Here is a 22954-nt window from a genome sequence, read left to right as displayed (position 1 = left end):
ACGTATGCTATGATATAATCGCGTGCCAGTAATCTGGTACGAAAGCATTACTTTTCAAAGCTAAAGATCCGGTGAAGATTTTTTTGGAAAAGCTAGAGATGAGCGATGACCTAAACCGGTTCAGCGAAAGACGCGAGACCTTAAGGTGGACTATTGCTCCTGGAATTTGAGATGGGACAATCAGTTGTACATCAGAAGTACAAGTTATCGGTGGTTTCCGGCGGTAAACTTGTGCTGCCGCGCGCTTCAAACCGGTCATGCTGCAACAAGTCTGTCACACTATTGACCCGCGACGAAACATGCGTGGTGGTACCATTCAACAACCAAATCAAGGTTTATTCATTGGAAACAAGTCAATGCGTCAAAACCCTCAAATTTGCGAACAATGCGGTACTCTCGCGTTTGTTCTTAGGTGCGGACGCGGCGTCGATCTGTGATTTGGCGCTGGGCGACTTGACGCTAGCCGAGGGCGGCACAGCAGACGGTGCTCACTCAGACGATACATTCGATTTCAGCGTGATCACATCTGTAGGGGATGTGGTGGTGCTCAACTACAAGGGAAAGTTGGCAGACGAGCCCAAGGTTATCCAGTTAGGCACGCTACAGCCCAATGAGCAAGTTGTTAAACTTTTCAGATTTGGAGGAAGGGTATCAGTCCTGACGTCAGAAGCTGAGACTTCGGCTACTTACACATACCGCATCTACAGCTACGACAACTCTGAGAGAAAGCTGAGCGAGAGAAAACGCTTTGAGCATGTGCTTTTATCAGCCTGGTCATCGAACGATAAATTTCTGTGCTTGTTGGCGAAGGGCCAAAACTCGAAAAAGGTGCTGTATCTCGAGGACATCCATGATCAAATTGACAGCAAAACGCTGCCTTTGCCGTCGATAGCATCTGCATCTGCATCGTCCAATGCCCATTTCGCCACAGTAATGGCACTCGACCACCAAGGTTCCCAGCTAGCAGTGGGATACGCTTCTGGTGTAATCAATGTCATAAATTTAACGGATCAATCTACCCGGCTACTGAAATGGCATATTGACTCTGTACTGTCTTTATGCTTTACCTCAGATGGGACATACTTGCTTTCTGGTGGCTGGGAAAAGGTTTTGAGTTTCTGGCAGCTTTCGACAAACCTGCAGCAATTTCTCCCTAGATTGAACGGTGTAGTTGTGGATTGCAACATTCTTCATGATAAATTCTATTCTCTAGGCCTGCAGTTTGCGGATAACCAATCAAACTCGGACTACCAACTGCTCCTGCTGAACTCCACTGACCTCAAATCAAGAATCGCAATAAGCGGTCCATTGTGCGTTTTTCAGACGGCAGTCAGAGACGTTGTTTACCCCGTCTCGGCGGTTTCATCTAAAGCGTCGGCATCATCCGCAGATTTGCAAAAAGCTAATAAAAAACAGCAAAGGAAATTGCTCAAGAGAAGAAGGCAAGACTTCAGTTCCGTATTCGAAATACAGCCCAGTACCAAGCATCTATACTTCCCCCATACTTCTGCTGTCCAAATTTTTGACTTTTACAAAAATGAGCAAATTCACTACCAATACTTAGCATCCGGCCTAAACAACTCAATGGGTAAAGTGCGGTCAGAACTGAACTTAAAAGATCCTGTAATAGCTGATGTGAAGTTTACGAAAGATGGCAACTGGATGATATCTTACGAGGTCGAATATCCTCCTGAGGGACTTCTGTCATCTAACGACTTTTCTCATGTGCTGAAGTTCTGGCGCATGTCAGCAAGCGGCGAGTGGGAACTTCAGACCAAGGTTTTAAGTCCACACGGCCTCAAAACCCCGATAACTAGCATACTTGTCGCTCCAAGATCTGTCAATAACTCCTTAGGCTGCCTTACATCAGATAACAACGGTGGCTTGAAATACTGGTCTTTCGATGAAGTCTTGAACAATTGGGCCCTTTCCAAAGTTGCAGTGCCAAGTGTCAATCACTTCAGTAACTCTGTTGAGCTAGCATGGTCTCTTGACGGTAGCTTAATATTTCATGCTTTTGATGATAAAGTTACAGTTATTGAATTTGCTGCATTCAAAAAGTTTTATGAAGATTCTGCAAAGGCTTTAAATGAATTTACAATGGACTCCGCAATTCAGTCAATAATGCTCGTTAACGATTCAAACCTTATTGTTGCTACGCAGACTAGCCTTAACTCTATTAATCTTCTGTTGGGAGTGGTAGAAAGCAGCTTTGACTTATATCCATTTGTCAACGGGGTTTACAAGAATGGTCATGCATCCAGATTGATCAGCTGTGACGAGAAAAATGGCCGTGTGGCGCTTGTGGTAAACCACAAAACCTTGGACGCCGAAGGTAGACCAACCCTGAACTACGCTTCACATGTGCTCGTTTTTAATTCCGACCTATCTCAGAAGCTGGGTGCGTTTGAGCATGATGAATATATCTCTTGTATTCGTTGGAACTTCGATACAGACTTTATTTTCTTGGACACAAAGAATAGGCTTGGTGTTGTCAGTACAACAACGAGTCCAGAGATGCTCGATGAAGTTGACAAGGAGGGCGCGTTGGACCAGTTGGCATCTAACGAGTTTGAGATCGAGCTTCAGAAGCTTACCCGCGCACAGAAAGCCCAAGGGCTTGAACCAGAAACTGATGAAAAGGAGGAAGCTCTTCTTGATTTCATAAATGGCGATAAATCTGGAAAGCTGATCAACATGAACAGCTTTACGAGCATGTTTGAGAATATCGAGAACGTTCAAATGGACACGCTTTTCGACCGTGTCATGAAGGTTATCACTTAAATTACTTATCATTTCATATATAGTTTCCGGCCCCCGCTCACATAGCTTGCAATTACCATGCAGGCCGGCTTTCTGTGATTCGCACCTTTATTAAGGGCTGGGGTGGGCGAGATAATTAATTTTCGACAGCGGAAGTAAAAAAAAGCTAATCTCATTATCAGAAGTATCATCTGAAATCTAAGCACCAACAAAACTCCACAAAAAACAATGACGGGGCCTGTCATCAAGTCCTTGCTGGATACTGACATGTACAAATTGACGATGTATGCAGCTGTTCTCCAAAATATGCCCGATGCTGAGGTAATTTATAAATATACCAACAGGTCTTCACACATGACATTTAATAAGGAGGCAATTGAATGGCTAGAGCAGGAAGTTCGCGTGCTAGGCGATTTGAAATTTGGCAAAGACGAAATTGAGTATTTGAAAACAGCGATCCCATACTTGCCAGATGAGTTTTTGAAGTACATATCAAATGGCCAGCCAAAGATATGCCCCAGCGACCAAATTAGCCTTTCGACTGAGCCTGCAGATGCTCCAGAGAGGTACCATATCAAAATTCAGGTCAAGGGGCTTTGGAGAGATACAATTCTTTACGAAATTCCTTTGCTGTCTTTGATATCAGAGGCTTACTTCAAGTTTGTTGACACTGACTGGACCTATGAAAACCAGGAGGAACGCGCCTACCAAAAGGCTAAGAAGCTGATTGAAAACGACATCAATTTCAGCGAATTCGGGAGCAGACGTCGGCGATCTTTGGAAGCTCAAGATTTGGTATTAAAGGGAATCATTAAGGCAGTCGAGGAGACAGGTGAAAAGGGTAGGAAATGCTTTGCAGGTACTTCCAATGTGCTCTTTGCCAAGAAGTATGGTGTGAAGCCTGTTGGGACCGTTGCTCACGAGTGGATGATGGGAGTCGCTTCTGTAACAAAAGATTATGTGAACGCTAATAAACTCGCTATGGACTATTGGATTAAAACTTTCGGTCCCGAAAATGCTGGTTTGGCTCTTACTGATACATTTGGTACCGACAACTTTCTCAAGACCTTTATTCCACCCTATTCCGATTACTACGCAGGCGTTAGGCAAGATTCTGGCGATCCAGTGCAGTACGCCAAAAAAATTGCACACCACTATTTTGATGTATTGAAGTACCCACGATTCTCAAAGCTTATCTGCTTTTCTGATTCATTGAATCCGGAAAAAGCTATTCAATATTCTCAGGCTGCACACGATTGTGGTTTGAAGGCAACTTTTGGGATTGGCACAAATTTCACCAATGATTTCCATAGTTCTGAAGACAGTGTAAAGGTTAGCGAACCTCTTAATATTGTTATCAAACTGTTGGAAGTCAATGGTAATCCTGCTATCAAAATCTCAGACAATATGGGCAAGAATATGGGGGACCCACGCACTGTTCGTAGGGTGAAGGAGGAACTTGGATATATTGAACGTACATGGGCGGGTGATAATGAGGCTCACAGATGGGCCTCTTAGATCGTATCTGATCTTCCACTTCTGGTGAAAAGGCCAAAACTGTTGTCCGCGCTCATACGTGTCTAATGATTTTCAAATTTTAAGCCTAAGGGACTTTCATACCTCCAGCGATGCCCTAATCAATCAGAACCCTAGAACTTTGTAAGCTGGAGATAGTTTGTACTTAATTCTAGTTGTTAATTTGTGCCTGCTATTTGATAAACGGCACTTTCGTGATTTGAAGTTAGAATGGGTGATGGTTCACTAGCTTTGACGGAACTGGATTTAGTTCAGGTCTTGGGGCAGGCCAGTGATCCAAGGCATGCGGGTTCGCAGGCACAAAGATTTGCCGAACAGCAGCTTAAGCTATGGGAGACTCAAAAAGGCTTCCATTTCCTACTGCAGTCTGTTTATCTCAATCTATCGTGTCCTCTGGATGTTAGGTGGCTTGCCATTATTCAATTCAAAAATGGAGTCGAGAAGTACTGGCGAAGTACCCGTATCAACGCCATTGGTAAAGATGAGAAGGCCTCCATTAGAGCCAGGCTGTTTGATCTCATTGACGAAAACAATAATCAGCTTGGGATTCAAAACTCACAAGCGGCGGCGCGTATTGCCCGTCTAGATTTCCCTGGTGATTGGCCAACTCTTTTCGAAGACCTCGAACATCTACTTGGCACAGAGGCTATATGGCAAGACAATGTTAGGATGTTCAATCTTTTGTTAATTATGAACCAAATGATTAAAACGTTAGCTACAGCACGAATTGGCAGATGTCGACCTGCGATGCAAAGCAAATCACCTCTGGTTTTTCCTCTCCTTGTGAGGACGTACCTGAAGGCCTTTAACGAGTGGACGTCGGCTGCAAGTGTCGATGAGGAAAGTCTTTCTCAGATCCAAGTTTCCTACCTAGCGCTCAAGGTTTTACGGCGCTTGGTCACCGAGGGGTGTGAGACACCTCATAGAAACGTGTCTATTGCGGAGTTTTTGCAGATATCCATTAATCACTTCGAGCTTCTGATGACACATTTTGATAATTATAAAGGATTTGACAATTTTGAGAAATTTGTGAGATGTTATGGGAAGCTGTACTATAGTTTGATATGCGCATCCCCGTCAAATTTCATTCTTTTGCCTTGCTCCCTACAAGTGCTGACAGCATTCACAAAATTACTGATCGAGAGAGCGCCTGATGTGTACCGTGAGAATGCTGAAGTCGACGGAAATTTTTGGGAGCAGATAGCTATCAGATCATTTTTGATCTTAAAGCGTCTAATCAACTTCATACACAAAAAGGGCGCTGTGACAATCAAAGCGAAAAATGATAAATATGAAGTGGATGTTGCGGTGAAAAGAATTACATCAGAATTTTTGAACGAGAATTTGATCAAGAAATGGGTTGACCTTTTAATGGACTGGTACTTGAAACTCAGAAAATCTGATCTTGAAGATTGGTCGCTCGATCCCGAGGAGTGGATAAATGAGCAACTTGCCACTAGTTATGAATACCAGATCAGGCCTTGTGCTGAAAATTTCTTTCAAGATCTTATCAATTCGTTCCCTGACCTTTTAGTTCCTTATTTGCTCAATAAGATTCAGACGGAAGCGAGCTCTTTGAATAATAGCGTCGAAGATTTACTAAAAAAGGACGCAATCTTTGCAAGTTTTCAGTTGAGCGCAACATCTATCAGCGAAGCTGTTGACTTTGATACGCTTCTCGTAAATGTTTTCCTGCCGGAGGCATTAAATCCCCAACAACTCCCAGAGTTCTCAAAGATAGTTAAAAGAAGAGTTGCGCTAGTTATAAATGAGTGGTCTACTATCAAATGTTCTGAAGAAAGTAAGCAAGCTTGCTACAAGTTCTTTTATAAGATTTTGACGGAAGAGGAAGATAAAGTGGTCCGTTTGACAGCAATCCAGAGCTTAAGGACATTGGTTGATGACTGGAATTTTGACAAAAACTCGTTCCAACCCTACCTTGATGATTTCGTTGTGGTATTACTCAAGAGAACCTTACCATCTGTATCCCTTACTGAAACGCGACTCTACGTTCTTAATACACTTAGTGACATTATCGTACAAACAAAGCCTCTTGTTAGCAGGAATTTACTAGTGGAAATTCTTCAAGTTGTTCCCGAACTGTGGGAACTTTCTATGAATGATTCTAGTGAATCTATATTAGCCAACGCTTTGTTGAGGTTGCTAAGACGCGCAATCGACTCCCTGGGCAAAAATTCCCCAGCTACCTGGCAGATATCTCTCCCCATAACGCTAGCTGCATGCGATCCTTCGTCACCTCAGTATTCCCTTCTATATGAGGATGGCTTTGAACTCTGGCAGAGCCTTTTACAAAACTACTCCCCCAGTGAACAAGCGCTTGATGAAACTTTCTTCAAGTTGGTTCCGTTTTTGAAAAACGCTGTCCAAAATCAAACCGAGATTCTTCCCACTTTGTTAGAAATCGTTAAGAGCTATGCACTTGTTTTGCCAGAAAGTCAATTCTTGAATAATGAGTGCTTTTTTTTTGCGTTTTCTCACCTTTCAGGATATCTTCTGAAACTTCGCGATGATTCCTTTGATATTGTACTCTCAATTTTGGATATTCTCACTTTGGCGCGGGATCCAGATAATGATAGACTTTTGCTTGAATTTTTGCTCGAAACGGGAATGTTGCCCTCGATCTTCAATGCGCTATTCCGTGAAGACCAAATTTCGCTCTTTCAAGCAGGTCAATTGTTGCAAACAATTGCAAGAATAGCCTACTTTGACCCAGGTTCAATCATTCAATTATTAGAGCGATACAGATCAGCCCTGCCAACCTCCGAACGTAATTCGTTGCTTCCTTTAGAGGAAAGAAAGGCCCTTTCTGTAGAAACACCTTTGGAGAATGTGATAAACAAGTTAGTGACTATATGGATTCTTTGTTTTAAAGACTTTTTTGATCCACGGGTCAGGAAAATTCACATTTTAGGGTTATCTAGCATGCTGAGAACGCAATACCCCGCTGTTATTTCAGAAATTGCTAGCATTGTTTCTTTGTGGGTTGAATTCCTCGAAGAAACGAATGAGACGACCAACGGGGATTGCGAAAAGTATTACATTAACGACCCAGCATACGGTGAATCTCAAGACGATTCAGAAGAGCACATATTGACATGCGAACACCAAAGGCTTCAGAAGCTTGTTAGTGAGAGAGATCCTGCTCATAACGTAAGCTTGAAAGAACACATAACTTACACTTTGCAATATCTTGAGACAGAAATGGGGCCTCAATTTCAAACGTTACTATCTTCTGTAGACGAAGCGTTGATCCAGGACCTACGCCTCTTTCTATCAATACCCGCTCAAAAATAGAGAAGCGGTAAAGCAGACAACACTGTCGAAGTGCAACTTTTTCAATGAATAATTAAGCTTTGGGCTTCTTATGTACCCTGTAGCCCTTGACTATCTAATTATTGAAATCGACTTAAAAAACCTTTACAAGAAACATTCTCAGTAAACAGTTGCATCGCGCCCAGCGCTTTTGCGTAATCCGAAGTATTCAAGTATCCCCTCATAGCAAGTGATGTACTGCGTAAGGTTTTGAACCATTGAAATTCTTTGTTTCCTTAGCTCATTAACGATAATGTAAATCAAATCCTGGGACATATTCCAAACGTCAATACGATTTGAACGATCTGTCGGGTGTTCCAGCACATTCAAGAGATAGTCAAGTGTAATAAACACCCCAGTTCGTCCACAACCAGCAGAGCAATGTACTAGCACGGGTGCACTAACTTCATTCTTTTTCTGATCGAAAGCGCTGATGTTCTTTGGAACCTCATTGTCAGATTTCATTATAGCTTCATAAACCTTCCCATCTTGAACGCTTTTGATGAAACCTTCGGCGTCGCTGGATAAGTAAGTTTTGATACGATGAAGCTTTAACACATCACTCATAACAATCCCGCAAGAATCAAGCCATTTTGTATACTGCAATTGGCAAACCGTGTAACTAGGGCTGAATTTGCTGTCACTGCTATTTTTGCTGTTTTCATTACCTTCGAAGCCTTGTGCGGAGCTATCGTTGCTCTCGCTCTTGACAGTGTTAGCACTACCGGAATTCTTTGGCCCTTCCGCTGAGCTTGCTTCATAAGATATATGGCGCCTAACATCGAAAACTCTCAGTATGCAACCTTCTACGCCGGCCACGTTTTCATACGTTTTGTTAACACGAACGTCAAATTTCTTCAGCGTGCTGGAATTCCAGTATACGTCCCATTTTCGTAAGCTAAGCTCGTCGTCAGAGTTTAGTGATATAATGACCTTAACATTGTTCGCTATCACAACCTTCCAAAAATCATCCAAGGTGGAGGGAAGTGGAGCCTGTGTAGCAATATAATTATAGTCAGGGTTGATTTGAGGAATTTTCAGGTAATTTGCGTTGAAATAATCATTAAACGACTCGCTCTCAGATGCAGATTTATGAGGAGATGCCGCAGAGCTTCGCGATTCTAATGACATAGAAGGAGGCATCAAAGAGCTTCTGCTATTTTCTTGCCTTGGTGGACACGCCTGTTCTGCGTCTCTATCGTTTGAACAGTCTTGGGAGAAGTAAGAGTTGCGCCTTCTTCGTACAGTGCAACCGGCCGGCGATTTGGGGCCCGGGGCACCAGTGTTAGCGAATTGGTCATTCTTGTTTTCTGCCCATATTGGTGAAGGTTCCAGCTTCACGCGGGAATGCTCGTAAGGTAAAATGTTGGAATAGCGGTTTTTCGTGAAAGATTGTATGCCTCGTGTCAGAAGATAATCATCCATAGGAGTCTCTGCAACCTCTTCATCATCCTCGTTCGTCCCAGCTTCGCGTGCAACGTCTGAACATTCTTCGCTGTCCTTAGTATCAGAGGAATAAGGATTGAAATCCTCTTTAGCCTTTTTCAGTTTCAGAAGCATTTTTTTGTTTTCTCCGTCATTCAGCTCCTCGCTGATATCCATTTTTAGCTTGGCTTCTTCGCTCTGGTGATAGCTATCGTTGTCAGAATCATAGTCGTGCCTGTTTGGTTGAAACTGTTTTTGCATTTCGCGAAACGAGTACAGCTTCTCAACCCTAGGACGCTGCGAACGACTTGAATTGTCATTGGCTACAGGAGGTCTAGCATCTCTGCCGGTTTGAGAGCCTTGTTCATCTTTGAAGGACTGTAAGCACCGCTCCAGCCTCTGGACCTCAAGCTTTTCCAAGTGCTCGAAAGACGTTAAAATGCGAAGTAGGTTTTTGTTGCCATCTTTTGAAAAGCTTTTGAGCCAGGCAGGCAGCGTTTGATCATCTGATTCAATCTTCGAAGGCATATGAAAGGTGAAGTACTTTTGAAGGCTGTCTGGAGAGTAGTGTACGGAGTCCTTTTTGAATGATTGGATGAACATGTAATTAGAATTATCGGTGCGAAGATTGCGAGATGGTATTGTAATCTTCAAATTCATATTGTGCTTGCTGGGGGCCGCCTTGCGGATCCCCGAAGAAGATCGTGTGCTTGTCGGATGGGGTGGGCGCGCAAATGGCGGATGCTGATGCGCAGGCTTCTCTTGTGGTTGAGCCGCGCCTCCCTGCAAAAAGAAGAGGCGGATGTCGCGCTGCTGTTGGTATAAATAGGGAACGATTTTCGCAAGGATGTGACTGGTATTGAAGGAGCAGCTCTGAAGCGAGCTTCCCTCGTCGTAAAAAACATACGTCGATCTGCGCGGCACCTCTTCTTCGAGCACCCGTTGTGTTTCGTGATCCAACGTCTGAACCAGTTGCGAGAATTGGAACTTGGGGCGTCGTAGCAAAGTTGAAGGAAACTTCAAATGCACTTGTTTACAGTTCGGGAGCGGAAGCTGTGTTCCGCACTGCGAAAGGTCAATGAAGAGCGCATTCTCAAGCTGCCTGGCGTCGCCTAGCGACTCGCAGGGCTGGACATGGGCGGCATAATACTGGCCCTTGGTGAGGTCGACGCACGTCGCGGCGGTGTTCATAAACGCCTGGTTCTTCGGGGAGCCTAGGTGCACCGCTGTGCCGCTGTGTCGCATTCCGAGATGGGCCTGGCTCATGGCTTAGGCGGGGTGTGATAGAGTGCGATATCCGGCCCGCGAAATCCTGCACCTGTGGACGCCAAATACAAAAGCTGTCAAGTCTCTGAGCCTTGCTCGCTCTATTTTTTTTTCCTTTGTGCGCGCCGACGCTTCCGCTCAGTTCGCGTTTCCTGGGATTTCCAACCTGCACGCTCAGTGCCGTTCTGTTCTGGGTATCCAGTCCTCTGGTTCCACCTTGCGCTCTGGCGGAACTTTCAATGCCCCACTTGTCGATTTTGCCACTTGGGTCTTTTCTGTATTCGTCTTGCGATGCCCTTTTTTTTGCGTCTCTAGACTTCGCGTCGTACACCGCCTACGGTCTGCGACTTTGCTGAGGTTTTAAACGTTTCTAACGTTCTAGTGCCACGCCTTGTCTTGAACCCAGTGACTTGTAGACTGCTATTACTGTCTCTCCCTGGACTTGCTGCCTGGGTTCCGCCAGATTCATTCCATTGCCGAACGCCTCTTTGCGCATCCTGTAACAGTTGTTGTGGTGAATTATGCAAGTTTGGTGCCTTGATACGAATATCTTCTATTATAGGTGATCCTTGCATGCGATCTAGAACTTTTCGAGCGAAAACGGCATATTGAAGCCCGACACGGAAAGCAGTAGCCGCAGCAGCCGTAGCAAGCAAAGTACCGCGGAGGCGCGCCCGGTGCGCAGGCGGTAGAAGCTGGCGCCGCTGCACATCCGTGGAATTCTGAGATGAGCATTTGTCACTTGAGACGACGTGTATGAGGCTCTAGGTTTCTTCGTTGCGATGCCTCAGTGGCGCTGTTTTAGTGGCGCTGAGGACGACTCAGCTTGATGCTGAACGACCGGGCCGGCGTTTAAATCTTGATTCCACGTGGTGTTAGGGCTGCGCGCGACGAGGTCCGCGTTTTCGAGATTTTGCAGCGGCGCAGGCGGAGCGACAATGGGAAAGCGCACAGTGCGGTGCACGACGGCGTACAGCGCCTGGTTTTAGGTGCGCATACGCGCCACGATGGCGAGGCTTAAAATAGGCCGTTGCTTCGGGAGCTCACACTTCCGGTGTCACTTTGTACGTCTGTACGAAGGGCACGCGCGAGCTCAGGACGGCGAGGGAGCAGTGGTGCGCCTGCTTGATGCGTGATTAGTGCGTGCCGTATGCCTACTCGGCGCTTTGTTTCTTGCAGAGGCTCCGCTTCTCGCGGATATTCCGCCGATATGGCAAACAGACAACGCACCTAGGCATGCTCGCATTAACCTGTGTACGGCGATACCGTTATCGCCGTGATACGTGGCTTCTGGTGAACAACTTCAATTCGTATATCCGATCAGCCTCGTGATGGGTCGCGCGATTATTCGTCCTGCCCGCCTGATTTTGGGTCATTTGGTGTTGACTCAATAGCCGCCATGGCCAGAGGCCTAATATGCTCAACGCTAGGACAAGAGCTGGACCTCTGGAATTATCTTATGAAGGTTAAAGCGCTTTTGGATGGTTTTTCGCGGGCGAGCTCTCTTCTGATCAAAATACCCCCTTAGCATTGTTTGTAGCGGCTTGCAGCGTCTTCAAACTAGCACGGGCTTACTTATTATTTCACGAAAAACACAATTGACATATATCCAAAAGTATAAACACAAAATCTCATCGAAGCCGCACTATCGAAAAAACCAGGCAACGCACCACTGCATTCGATGAGCCAGCCTGGTTTGAGCGCATTCCTCAGCAATCCAGAAACAGATGACACCCTGCAGAATATAAGGCGCGAGTATCTCGCCTCTAAGAAGAATCTCCAAAACCTGCTCGTTACGAGTCCTACCAGGGCTCGGACAAGGCCGCTCCAACAGATCCCGACGCCTCCAATCAACGGATCCAAAGAAAGGGCAGACGATGACAAGCTGCGACAGCAGCTTCGAGAAGGCTTGCAGCCCGATAGGTTCATGAACAGGCCACCTCAGGTGCCGATACCGACGGCTGCACGCAGTGACATTGAAAACCTCCGATCAATGCTTTACAGCCAGCAGCGAGTTATAGACGAACTGACACGCGGGCTTGATGCCCAGGTGATCCGAAACTCGGCACTCGAAAACCGTGTCAGCATGCTGGAACGTTACATTACCCGTCTAGAGTCTCAAGGCAACTCCAGGTCCCCTGAACCTCAGCTCGTAGATGAGGGAATTTCCAGACGTTTAAGACAGCAATACACCCCGCTATACACGGACGATGAGAATACGCGCGTACTGCTCAACTCTGGTGCCGTCGATCGCCCGGATAGACAGATTTCCAATTTTGATGATTCTACGACCAAGTTATTACAAATAGCCCGCGACACAAGCCGTTGGTAGCGTAACAAAACCTTTTCACGTTTACTTCTTTCAGTTAAATATTTAATGCAATTTTACAAATTTCAATTTTAGTGGGTACTTTGAGTCCTCGGGGGATCCCGTGTAAATTTGAGCCTGCCGACGGCCCCTTGGATATTCATTAGCATGCCAAGCAAAACTTCCTGACAGCCCCAAAAACCCTTTTGTTTCGTCGTAATCGAATTGAGAGGCGCTCGAAATGCCTTTGTTACACACAAGAACACCCTCATGCTTGTTATCAGACCCACAGTATCCAGTCCTTGACTTGAGATAATAGTTTCCGAAAGGTGCCTTGATGAGATCAAAGTTAGCGGGTGTACCGGTGGTCATCCAGTGGCCGTTACGAATTATGAAGCCATTGTACCCACTGACACGTATAATTCCCCTCTGACCGCGGTTTCCGCCGCCTGGCCGCCCTCCGTTATGCGGTCTGTGACCTTTAGGATAAAATTTTATTCCTTCCTCGGGACAGTTTGAACGTGGTCTCAAAGAGTCAATTGGCTCGAATTGCTCTCCCAACAAGCTACCCTGTAGCAGGTGATAATACCAGATTTCATTCAATGCCTTGTTGCGGTCACACTTGAAAAAAACGTCTTTCCCTTTGAAATCCGAGTTCAAAGCTTCGCTTATCTGTTTACGTGAATATGACTTGCCAACAGATGGGACAATTCCATGCTTTTCAAGCGTCTGGAATGTATCAAGTTCCCCATAAAGTTTCATTGCGATTCTATAGTAGTCGAAAACAGCTTGTTTCTCGTGATCTTCGCTGATTGCCTCCTCGTTCCCGTCCCAGCGAGCATAGCAACTAGGCTGCAAAGTTTTAATACAAGTGGCATGTTTGTTGAACTCGTGAATCCACAGCGATTCGTCGTCTCCGGTATTACTCTTCCAAAGCTTGCCCATCTGTTCCAAGAGCTCTTTGCCCTGAATTTCCATACCTTCTTTGTTAAACTCCTCAGAGGTCAGAAGATGATAAACATCATCAATCTGGCGCGAAGAGTCGCAAAACTGCTCATATCTGCCGTCGCAATTATCAGGCCAAAGACCATGATTGGTGAACGACGTATTTGGACCTAGGTGCTTTTCAAGGTCGCTGTTCCAGCGGCCAGAATCCATATTTCTCGGAGGCACATAATCCCAGAACTGGGTTTGTAGCATAATGCCACCAGGATACTCAAAGCAACAACTATCATTGATCACCGTGTGGTTAGAACACGACAGCGGCAGATCCGAGGGGCACGAAGGAAATTTTTCCTTGAAGTTGTTATGCTCAAGTTTGCTAAAAAGGCCCAGGCTTTCAAGGGATAAAGCTTCTATGGGAATTCTCATCTTTGTTGGTATTTTAGTAAGGTGATTTGCCTTTCAAGCTATCCTCAATTGTAGTGGCTATTTTGGACAAATCTCTTGCTTTCAGGAAGTGCAATTGATTGATTTAGCCCACAATTTCTGACCTTCTTGCGAATAAAAAGCACGTTTCCTTTCCAAGCTTTATCCTAGCGTAGAACTCCGTTATATGTAAGTTTTTAAGGGGTTGAAATTGATTAGCGTAAACATGATAAATATCTTGCACGTGAAGTTTCTCAGGGCAACAATCAGCTATGAGCTTAAATAGGAAGCAGCTCTTACTTAAAGCGTAAAAGTATGATTGCACGACCACAGGAATGTTTACATCTTTTTGCCAAATTCCTTTACGGCGAGGGCGCTCAATTCTCTTGCGTCAGCCTTTCTCCAGCTGCCTGCCCTTATAAAACGCGACCAATCAAAATCCATACCAGACCTTTAGGAGTTCATTAAGGTTTATATACAAGATTTCTAGCCTGAGCAACTTTCACAGTTCGCATCCGTTCTGTCATTGGAGCAGGCAAGCTGCTGAGAGTTGTGAATTCCAAAATGGTCGTCATCACCTCTAAATTTATCAGAAGTATCGCTCGAGTTTGACATTTCATGGCGCTTGTCCTTTGCCACTTTTATATGCAAGTGGGGTTTGCATGAACTTGGATAATGTCCAAAAACTGAAAGCTGCTTGACCTCCAGGCCCTTGCGAATAGAAACCGCGCCGCGGAGGGTATTCTCCTGGTTGATTGTGAATTTGATAGCGCCAGAGGCCGCCTGTGTTCTCAAGTAGTACATTCCTGTCTTAAGCCCTTTTTTCCAGCCATAGAAATGCATGCTGGTGAGCTTCCCCATTGTTGGTTCTCTCAAAAAGAGATTAAGACTTTGAGATTGGTCAATGAATGGACCGCGGTCCGCTGATAGGTCGATCATCACACGTTGTGGTATTTCCCAAACCGTCCTGTAAAGCTCTTTTAAGTTACTAGGTATTCCCTCAATTCCTTGGATCGACCCATTTTGCTCAATGATCCGATTTTTAAGCTTTTCGTTCCAAATTCCAAGTCGACAGAAGTCGTCAACCATGTATTTGTTGATGACGGTGAACTCTCCGCTGAGGACCCTTCTCGTGTATATGTTCGAAGTCATTGGCTCAAATGATTCGGTGAAGCCTAAAATTTGAGAGGTTGAGGCTGTGGGCATGGGCCCAACTAACAGCGAATTCCTAATCCCGTGCTGCTTTACTTTCTCTCTCATTTCTTTCCAATCACTGAACAGAAACTCGTAATTGTCATCGTTTAGACCCCAGAGATCGAATTGAAACTCGCCTCTTGATACAGGCGAATTATCGAAACTTGGGTAAGGCCCTAGCTTTTTTGATCTCTCAATAGAAGTTTCCACTGCAGCATGGTAAATCGTCTCGAAAATTTGCTTATTAAGGACGCGAGCGCTTTCGGAATGAAAGGGGATGCGCAGTATCATTAGGGCGTCCGCTAAACCTTGTACACCTATAGCAATAGGCCTGTTTTTCTCGTTGCTGAACTTCGCGTCTTCGACTGGATAGTCGCATATATCTATCACTGAATCCAGATTTTTGGTAAGCACTTTCACAATTTTATGAAGTGACTCGAAATCAAAAATTGCTTGTTCTCTTTGAAGCTTCACAAAAGACGGAAGAGCCACGGAGGCAAGATTACAAACAGCAGTTTCACTTGGCGAGCTATACTGCACAATCTCACAGCACAGATTGGATGACTTGATAGTGCCTAAATTCTTCTGATTAGACTTATTGTTGCAGGAGTCTTTGTATAGCATAAACGGGCCGCCTGTTTCGACTTGGCTTTGTAAGATTTCGCTCCATAACTTTTGTGCTGGCATTTTCTTCGCTGGCGCTAGCGTTTTCTCATATGTTTCGTAAAGCTTTTTGAATTCCTCACCAAAGCATTCTTGTAATCCTGGTGCTTCATCTGGAGAGAAAAGGCACCAGCTGCCATTTTGTTCTACGCGCTCCATAAAAAGATCTGGTATCCATAACGCCAGGAACAAATCACGGGCTCTCAGTTCCTCTTTCCCTTGGTTCTTGCGAAGTTGCAAAAAGTCAAGGACATCTGAGTGCCAAGGTTCCAGATATATACAGAAGGCGCCAGGTCTTTTGTTACCACCTTGGTCTACGTATCTGGCAGTATTATTGAATACCCGTAACATCGGTACTAACCCATTAGATGTGCCATTTGACCCTGATATGTAGGCACCCGTCCCCCTTACATTTGAAACATGAACTCCTACTCCTCCGGATGCCTTGGAAATCATTGCCGTTTTATGGAGTGTGCGGTAAATTCCGTCAATTGAATCTTCTATCATGGCCACTAGAAAGCAGGAAGACAAATACTGGTTGACCGTCCCTGCGTTAAAAAGAGTTGGTGAAGCATGAATGAAAAACTTACGAGACATCAAGTCGTAAGTCTCTAAAACTGCGTCAATATCTCCGCGTGGACCGTGAATGGCAAGGGCGACTCTCATGAAAAGAAATTGCGGAGTTTCGTGCGTTTCTTCATTTTTTCGCTTGATCAAGTACGACTTAGAAAGTGTTTTCCAGCCGAAATAGGAGAAATCAAAGTCTCTGTCGGGTTGGATCGCAGCATCGAGTGTAGTTTGGTAACGAAGTGCCATCTCGTAAAAAGCAGCAGATATCAAGTTTTTATCGTTATGTGAAGTGCTGGTCTTATGCCTCTTGACTGTTGGAGCCTTACTCGATGATCTGAGCTTTTGAAGAAGCGCGAGGTTCTCAGTAAAAGATAGCCCTTGTAATTTTTTATGCAATTCTGATATTTCCCATCTTGCAGCGAGATTCGCAAAGTCGGGGTGCGTCGTTGACATTGCAGCCAGCACTTCACCGCCAAATTGTACTACGCTCGAGTGTGTTGCGCTTGGAGGAACAGCATCAAGTATTCTTCTCGACACGGCATCAAAATCGGCGTCCTCAATCTGAAGGCCGCCCGCCAGCTGTTTGAGGGATTGGGCCAGAGCTTGCGACGTTAGCTTGTTGGCTTCTCCATTTCTGTCAGACACAACTGTTTTAACCGTCATGAAAACGGCAGCTTTAACTTGTTCCTGTCCTATGATTTTTCACCTGAAAGTTCACAACGGAAATGTACGATACTGCTGCAGCACATCAAAATCTATGCTAGGAAATCCCAAGTATAGTGCTGCGGCTTACTTGCTGTTTATCTGTTGAAACCAATTCTTACTAAAAGTCATTGATCATACTGGACGAGAATGCTAATAACCACTTACAATTAGTTAGAACAAACTTGCACGCCGTTGTCCATTCAAGCCCTGGCTTATTACCGCATAATTTGACTGCCATTCCATTGATTTTATCACCGTGCATGTTATAAGGAAGCTCTATCTCTTCAGAGTCGGAAGATCTTTCCATAGACAATCTCGATGTTATCTGACTTATCACTTCCAGAATAGACACCATCGCACGATCAAAACTGGTTTCTTTATGGAAAAACCTTCCCAGCTTAAAACTTCCGTCGCTAAACGCGTCATAACTGTGCCACTCTTGGTCCTTTGGGTCAAGCTTTTCAATTTTCGAAAAAGAACCCATAGGCCTTAAAACATAACCATTAAGCTTGAATTTTAGACGCGCACAAATTGTGGCAAGCAATAGTATCACCTGCCCTAATGCACCATTTATTTCTTGCCAAGGGATCGGCTTATCATCTAACCCGCCTAAACGCATTCCATTTATTGTCCCAAATGGCCCGTCATGAGATATCCGAAAAGTCTCATTATAGACATTAGTCTTGCGCAACTTATCAAGGTTATTCAGTGTAGACTCGTACTGATTTTTTAGTGATTGAAGCTCGCTCATAAATTCCAGCTTTTCTAAATCACGCGAGTTCATCACCTCCAATTCAGCTATTTCTTGGTCATTTTTCGCTTGTAGCTCACTTTCCAAATCTTCTATTGTCGAGTCCAGCTCTGCTTCTGTTTTTTCGAGTTCTATAAGCTCATTTAATAGTTCTTCCTGCTCTTTTTTAGTGTCCACACCACCAGATTCTGAAACCATATGGGGCTTGGAAGTGGCATAGCTTTCAAGTTCTCGTTGTTTTTTTAGCCTGTACAAAAATTCTGAGTAAGTGTCGCGCTCCTTCAACGCTTCTTCATACTCACCTTTGAGTTTCTGAATGAGTAAGTCACAACAATCTTGACAGACTGGGTAATCAATGTTACTTTTTGAAGAGAGCACATTGAAAATATTGGTTAAGGTGCCAACGCGAGATGATAGAGTCTTCGTTGTGGCACTATCGTCGGCCTCATCTCCTGATTCGCCATCCCAACGCGTCTGCTGTAGGGTGCTTGATTCACCACCTAAAAAGACGTAAGAGTCAAGGCTGTTCAACACAGAAGGCTGTAAGTTTAAGCTGCCACCCTTTTTTACAGAGCCTAGTCTTCTCAATCTATCTGGAGGAATGATTCCTGTGGGAACGCTCGGCTCGGTAGCAGTATTCATCAGCAGGCTGCGCTGTGCTAGGCTCAAGTCTATCAATGAGCTGTCAATTTCGAGTGGAACCTGACAGTTCTGGCATTTGAGCACCTCATCATCCCCCATTTTACAGTCCTTGTCAAACAATTAATAGATTCATTCTTATTATGACCCTAAATTTTTTACTCATGATTTTACTATTTACAGAGTGCAGTCCACCATTTCACATTACTTACCATTTATAATACCAATACAAGTTAGGCGCTTCTTTTTGAGCCGTTCCGATTATCTTTAGAGGATTCGAGGAGATGAATTTGCGTGCCAAAACATCATTTTTTGTACGCTCTAGAAACATTTCTTTCATTTTTTGAAGTGTATCAGTCTCCTCGAAAGACATTGGATATGTAGCGCTGAAGACTTCGCGTTTTTCGGGTATGGCCTTTTTCTTCCCCTCAGAGCTCAAGTATCCCTCATACCCTTCATCTATGAGACGAGCAATTGGCTCGCGAATGCAAACATCAACGCCTTTTGGAACCCAAACCTCATGCAGCCCTAAGAATTTGTATTTGCCTGTAGTCTTGAGTTGGAAATAGCCAATCTCTTTAAGTACGACCTCTATCGATCCCTGGAAAGGTGGGAGAACATGTCTCACGTAGTTATCTTTGGATTCCATCGCTTTTTGGACACCGACGTATTGTCTGAGAGGTCCTTTCTCGGGACATGCGTGCTCGCTATTTACAACAGAAAGTGCTTTGTCAATGTTTCTGTATTGCCTCTCATTTCCAGGAATATAATTCACGACTTGGTTTATAGTATCAGGTGGCGGAACAAGGTAAAAAATGCCACTCACCGTATAGCATCGGCCGGCGTCGGTGCCCTTCAATGAGGTGTAGCGCTGCTTAACCAACTTTGTCTTTTTGAACAAGTGTGTCTTCTGAATCTTCTCCAAGACTTTGGCATCCAAAGCATCTTCAGGGCCTGGACTCCCGTAATTAGTAGAGTAGCCAGGTAGATCGTTTATGACCTTGCTGCCGATGTTGTAACTCTGTAGATCTCTTGTCATATTTGGAATGTTAGAGACGCCGGCGCCTCGGACTATCTCTGCTTCTGAAGCATTGTTGCCTTCCGAAGGCTTCAGTGAAGGAAACTTCTTCAGAAGCGCATTAACAAGAGTAGATTTTCCTGAATTAGGGCACCCGATTAAAAATGAGTTGCTGCGCAGAACGGAGTACACAGACTGGATATTCCAACCCTTAGATGCTGAAAAAGCTATGCTCTTATTGCTGTTATAGTTCATTTTGAGTCTCAACATGTCTTTGAAAAACTGGGGAGCCTTACGTTGCAGCAGAGATTTGTCAGGGGTGACCTGATCACCCTTTGAGAGCAGCAGCGCTGAGTTATAACGTGAATCCTTGAGAACCGCTGAATTGAGCTGAAGAGGAAAGTCTGTAAGCGGCACAACATGGTATATGTCCGCACCAGCTGGAACATGACGGTACACTTCCTGCATCGAGTATCGGCGGAAGTCCTCTTTGGAAAACGTGTTATGATGAAGCGCATCGTTACAGCGCTTGCATATCAGTGGCTTATTCTTCTTAGGTCTTTCTTCTGCGCTGAGTTCAGACTTCAAGCTTTGTAAATCCTGACTGAAGAGCAAATACTTCAGGTCCTCAATCACTGGTCTTTTGCGCTCAATTTGTGCCTTGGGCGGAGTGTAAAATCCAGTCCCCCGCACATTATTGTTCTGTAGTGTGACTCCGCATGAAGTGCAGGACACGAACCTCACAAAAACGAGTTTCCGTAGAGAGCTACGTACACACAGTCTTGATACCGGTAGCATAGAGCCAGATCAAATGCTCTAGCTCGCTTGCTTCTTTATGTTTGGCTCTCTTCAAGCCGTAGTCTAACCTACACGATGGCGATGAGCTTTGAAAAGTTCATATTCACGTGCCAATCGAAAAGAAAATTTTAGCGCTAACTAAAAAAATTTTCTTTGGTACGCGATGAGATGAGCTTCACAAGTTTAACTATCATTCAACAACCGTGGACTTAGTGGAAAGAAAGCTTCAGCAGTGACTTCAAGATGGGAAAAGTCTCAAAGTCAACTAAGAAGTTTCAGACGAAACATTTGAAGCATACGCTTGACCACAGAAGAAAACAAAAACACCACAATAAAAAGATTCAGGGAAGACGCGGCAACAAGAGCGAAGAGGAAAAGAGAAATGCTGCATTAACCAAAGAGGAGCAGAAGCTTCGCGACTCATCTAAGGAAGAAGTCTTCAAGGACATGAGCGTCGAAGACTTCTTCGCAGGTGGTTTCGATGTCCCTAAGAATAAAGGCCCAAAGGCTGTGAAAGCGAAAGCACCAAAAGCTGAAAATGACAGTGAAGATTCTTCAAGCGAGGACGAGGACGGAATGAGCGAGAACATGGCCAACCTTGCAGACAAAGATCCTGAATTTTACAAGTATTTACAAGAAAATGATAAGGACCTGCTTGATTTCAAGCCTAGTAATCCGCTAGATAATATCAGCGATGACGAAGGGGAGGACGATGAAGATGAAGAACAGACCACTGAGGCAGCCCCCGGAAAGCAGGATAAGAGCAATGATACCGTTGAAGTCGATCTTAAGCTGGTCCGGAAGTGGAAAAAAGACCTGAACTCTGCATTCAGTGTTAAGCTGATCAGGAACATTGTATCTTCATTCAAGGCCGCCGTGAACGCGAATAAAGAAGAGCTTGTTGACGAATACAAATACGCGGTGGTCGATGAGAAAGCGTTTCAGGAACTTATGTTCTTGGCTCTCAAGGACATGCCTGCGGCAATCCAAAAAGCGCATCCTTACCATGTCTCCAAGGGAGCCAGAACACTTTCAAATAATTCCAATGTGAACAAAATCGCGAGCGCGTTGAAGTCTCATGCGGGTTCCATGATAACGCTGTTACATGACATCACCAACACTGAAACAGCGGCGCTTGTTTTGCATTCCTTAGATCAGGTTTTCCCCTATTTCCTGTCTCACAGAAGAATCTTGAAGGAAATCATCAAAAGCGTGGTTGAAATTGGGGCCACCACGCGGGATTTGGACACTCAAATTACAGCCTTCGCATTTTTAAACAACTCATCAAGGGAATTTAGAAAATCGATTCTAGACACTGTTCTGAGGACTACTTACTCATCGTTTGTGAAAAGTTGTCGCAAAACCAACATCCGCACAATGCCACTTATCAACTTCCAAAAGAACTCCTCCGCAGAATTGTTTGGGATTGACGAGGTTCTGGGGTACCAAGTTGGTTTTGAATACATAAGACAGTTGGCTATCCACTTGAGAAATAGCATAAACGCTTCCACTAAACAAACGGCTAACTCAAACCCAGCAGATGCTTACAAGATTGTCTATAACTGGCAGTTCTGTCATTCTCTTGACTTCTGGTCCAGAGTTCTGTCTTCTCAATGCCATCCTGATAAAGAGGGCGGTAAAGAGTCCCAGTTGAGACAGTTGATATACCCATTGGTTCAAGTTACAATCGGTGTGATAAGACTGATCCCTACTGCTCAGTTTTTCCCACTCAGGTTCTACTTAATCAAATCCTTAATCAGATTGTCTCAAAACACGGGCGTCTTCATTCCCATCTACCCTCTGCTTTCTGAGATTTTAACATCTACCGCCTTCACCAAGGTTCCTAAAAAAAAGTCTACTTTGCCTACCTTTGACTTTGAGCACAACATCAAATGCAACCAGGGCTACCTGGGGACAAAGGTTTATCAAGACGGTTTGGGAGAAAAATTTGTCGAGCTACTTTGTGAGTTCTATGTTCTTTACTGCAAAAACGTCTCGTTCCCTGAGTTGGTGACACCTGCAGTTATCGCACTACGCCGTTATATCAAAACTTCAAAGAACTTCAAGTTCAACAAGCAGGTGTCGAACGTTCTCGAAAAGCTGAAGCAAAACTCGGAATTCATTCTGAACAAAAGATCAGAAATCGACTTTGGCCCAACCAATAGGTCCGAAGTTGCGCGCTTTTTGGCCGACCTGCCATGGAACAAGACACCATTAGGCTCATATGTCCAGGTTCATCGCGAGGTCAAGGAGGAGAAGGCAAGGATTTTGAGAGAGAGTTTAGCTGAGGAAGAAGAGAACCATGTGAAGTCTACGTCCGATGATGAGGGTGCAAATGCTCTTGAAGAAGACGAAGAAGACGAAGAAGATGCAGAAATGTCAGATGCTTCCAGAGAGTGACTGTATTCAATGGCCTGATCGCCCTTCTACCCATCTTGCATTTCATTTATAGCAATGAAGATTGGTTTGTCTGTACTGTAAATTAATTCAAGCAATAGCACTACTTATGAGGTACTTTTGATGGGACTTCAAGGACACATTAGCATTCATGTAAATTCCGTTTTTATCAGTATCTTGGTTTCAAAAATATATCTTGAAATTTTAGCTTCGGCGGCAA

At 44.6% G+C, this 22954-nt stretch overlaps 10 protein-coding genes across 10 annotated transcripts; 5 read left to right on the top strand and 5 right to left on the bottom strand.

Moving 5' to 3' along the window:
- Positions 1 to 171: 171 nt before the first annotated feature.
- On the top strand, positions 172 to 2784 carry NAN1 (Nan1p; the record flags this gene model as incomplete). The annotated part of the gene is made up of 1 exon (XM_002553101.1): positions 172 to 2784. One exon carries the CDS (start codon positions 172 to 174, stop codon positions 2782 to 2784), a length of 2613 nt encoding a protein of 870 aa, XP_002553147.1.
- Positions 2785 to 2991: 207 nt separating this feature from the next.
- NPT1 (nicotinate phosphoribosyltransferase) lies at positions 2992 to 4281 on the top strand (the record flags this gene model as incomplete). Its single annotated transcript, XM_002553100.1, has 1 exon — positions 2992 to 4281. The coding sequence occupies one exon, from the start codon at positions 2992 to 2994 to the stop codon at positions 4279 to 4281; it is 1290 nt and encodes a 429-aa protein (XP_002553146.1).
- Positions 4282 to 4509: 228 nt separating this feature from the next.
- On the top strand, positions 4510 to 7614 carry KAP120 (karyopherin KAP120; the record flags this gene model as incomplete). The annotated part of the gene is made up of 1 exon (XM_002553099.1): positions 4510 to 7614. One exon carries the CDS (start codon positions 4510 to 4512, stop codon positions 7612 to 7614), a length of 3105 nt encoding a protein of 1034 aa, XP_002553145.1.
- Positions 7615 to 7752: 138 nt separating this feature from the next.
- Positions 7753 to 10323, bottom strand: PTP2 (tyrosine protein phosphatase PTP2; the record flags this gene model as incomplete). Its single annotated transcript, XM_002553098.1, has 1 exon — positions 7753 to 10323. The coding sequence occupies one exon, from the start codon at positions 10321 to 10323 to the stop codon at positions 7753 to 7755; it is 2571 nt and encodes an 856-aa protein (XP_002553144.1).
- Positions 10324 to 12004: 1681 nt separating this feature from the next.
- SPC29 (Spc29p) lies at positions 12005 to 12655 on the top strand (the record flags this gene model as incomplete). The annotated part of the gene is made up of 1 exon (XM_002553097.1): positions 12005 to 12655. One exon carries the CDS (start codon positions 12005 to 12007, stop codon positions 12653 to 12655), a length of 651 nt encoding a protein of 216 aa, XP_002553143.1.
- A 42-nt stretch (positions 12656 to 12697) lies between these two features.
- RNY1 (ribonuclease T2) lies at positions 12698 to 14002 on the bottom strand (the record flags this gene model as incomplete). Its single annotated transcript, XM_002553096.1, has 1 exon — positions 12698 to 14002. One exon carries the CDS (start codon positions 14000 to 14002, stop codon positions 12698 to 12700), a length of 1305 nt encoding a protein of 434 aa, XP_002553142.1.
- A 483-nt stretch (positions 14003 to 14485) lies between these two features.
- Positions 14486 to 17089, bottom strand: KLTH0D09922g (KLTH0D09922p; the record flags this gene model as incomplete). Its single annotated transcript, XM_002553095.1, has 1 exon — positions 14486 to 17089. One exon carries the CDS (start codon positions 17087 to 17089, stop codon positions 14486 to 14488), a length of 2604 nt encoding a protein of 867 aa, XP_002553141.1.
- A 160-nt stretch (positions 17090 to 17249) lies between these two features.
- VPS30 (beclin 1) lies at positions 17250 to 18623 on the bottom strand (the record flags this gene model as incomplete). The annotated part of the gene is made up of 1 exon (XM_002553094.1): positions 17250 to 18623. The coding sequence occupies one exon, from the start codon at positions 18621 to 18623 to the stop codon at positions 17250 to 17252; it is 1374 nt and encodes a 457-aa protein (XP_002553140.1).
- A 106-nt stretch (positions 18624 to 18729) lies between these two features.
- GEP3 (Gep3p) lies at positions 18730 to 20337 on the bottom strand (the record flags this gene model as incomplete). The annotated part of the gene is made up of 1 exon (XM_002553093.1): positions 18730 to 20337. The coding sequence occupies one exon, from the start codon at positions 20335 to 20337 to the stop codon at positions 18730 to 18732; it is 1608 nt and encodes a 535-aa protein (XP_002553139.1).
- A 243-nt stretch (positions 20338 to 20580) lies between these two features.
- On the top strand, positions 20581 to 22737 carry NOC2 (mRNA-binding ribosome synthesis protein NOC2; the record flags this gene model as incomplete). Its single annotated transcript, XM_002553092.1, has 1 exon — positions 20581 to 22737. One exon carries the CDS (start codon positions 20581 to 20583, stop codon positions 22735 to 22737), a length of 2157 nt encoding a protein of 718 aa, XP_002553138.1.
- Positions 22738 to 22954: the final 217 nt, after the last annotated feature.

Source organism: Lachancea thermotolerans (genome assembly GCF_000142805.1).
Source record: "Lachancea thermotolerans CBS 6340 chromosome D complete sequence".
NCBI lineage: Eukaryota > Fungi > Ascomycota > Saccharomycetes > Saccharomycetales > Saccharomycetaceae > Lachancea > Lachancea thermotolerans.
The sequence above is the reverse complement of the archived record's forward strand: the minus strand, read 5'-3'. Positions and strand labels throughout refer to the sequence as shown.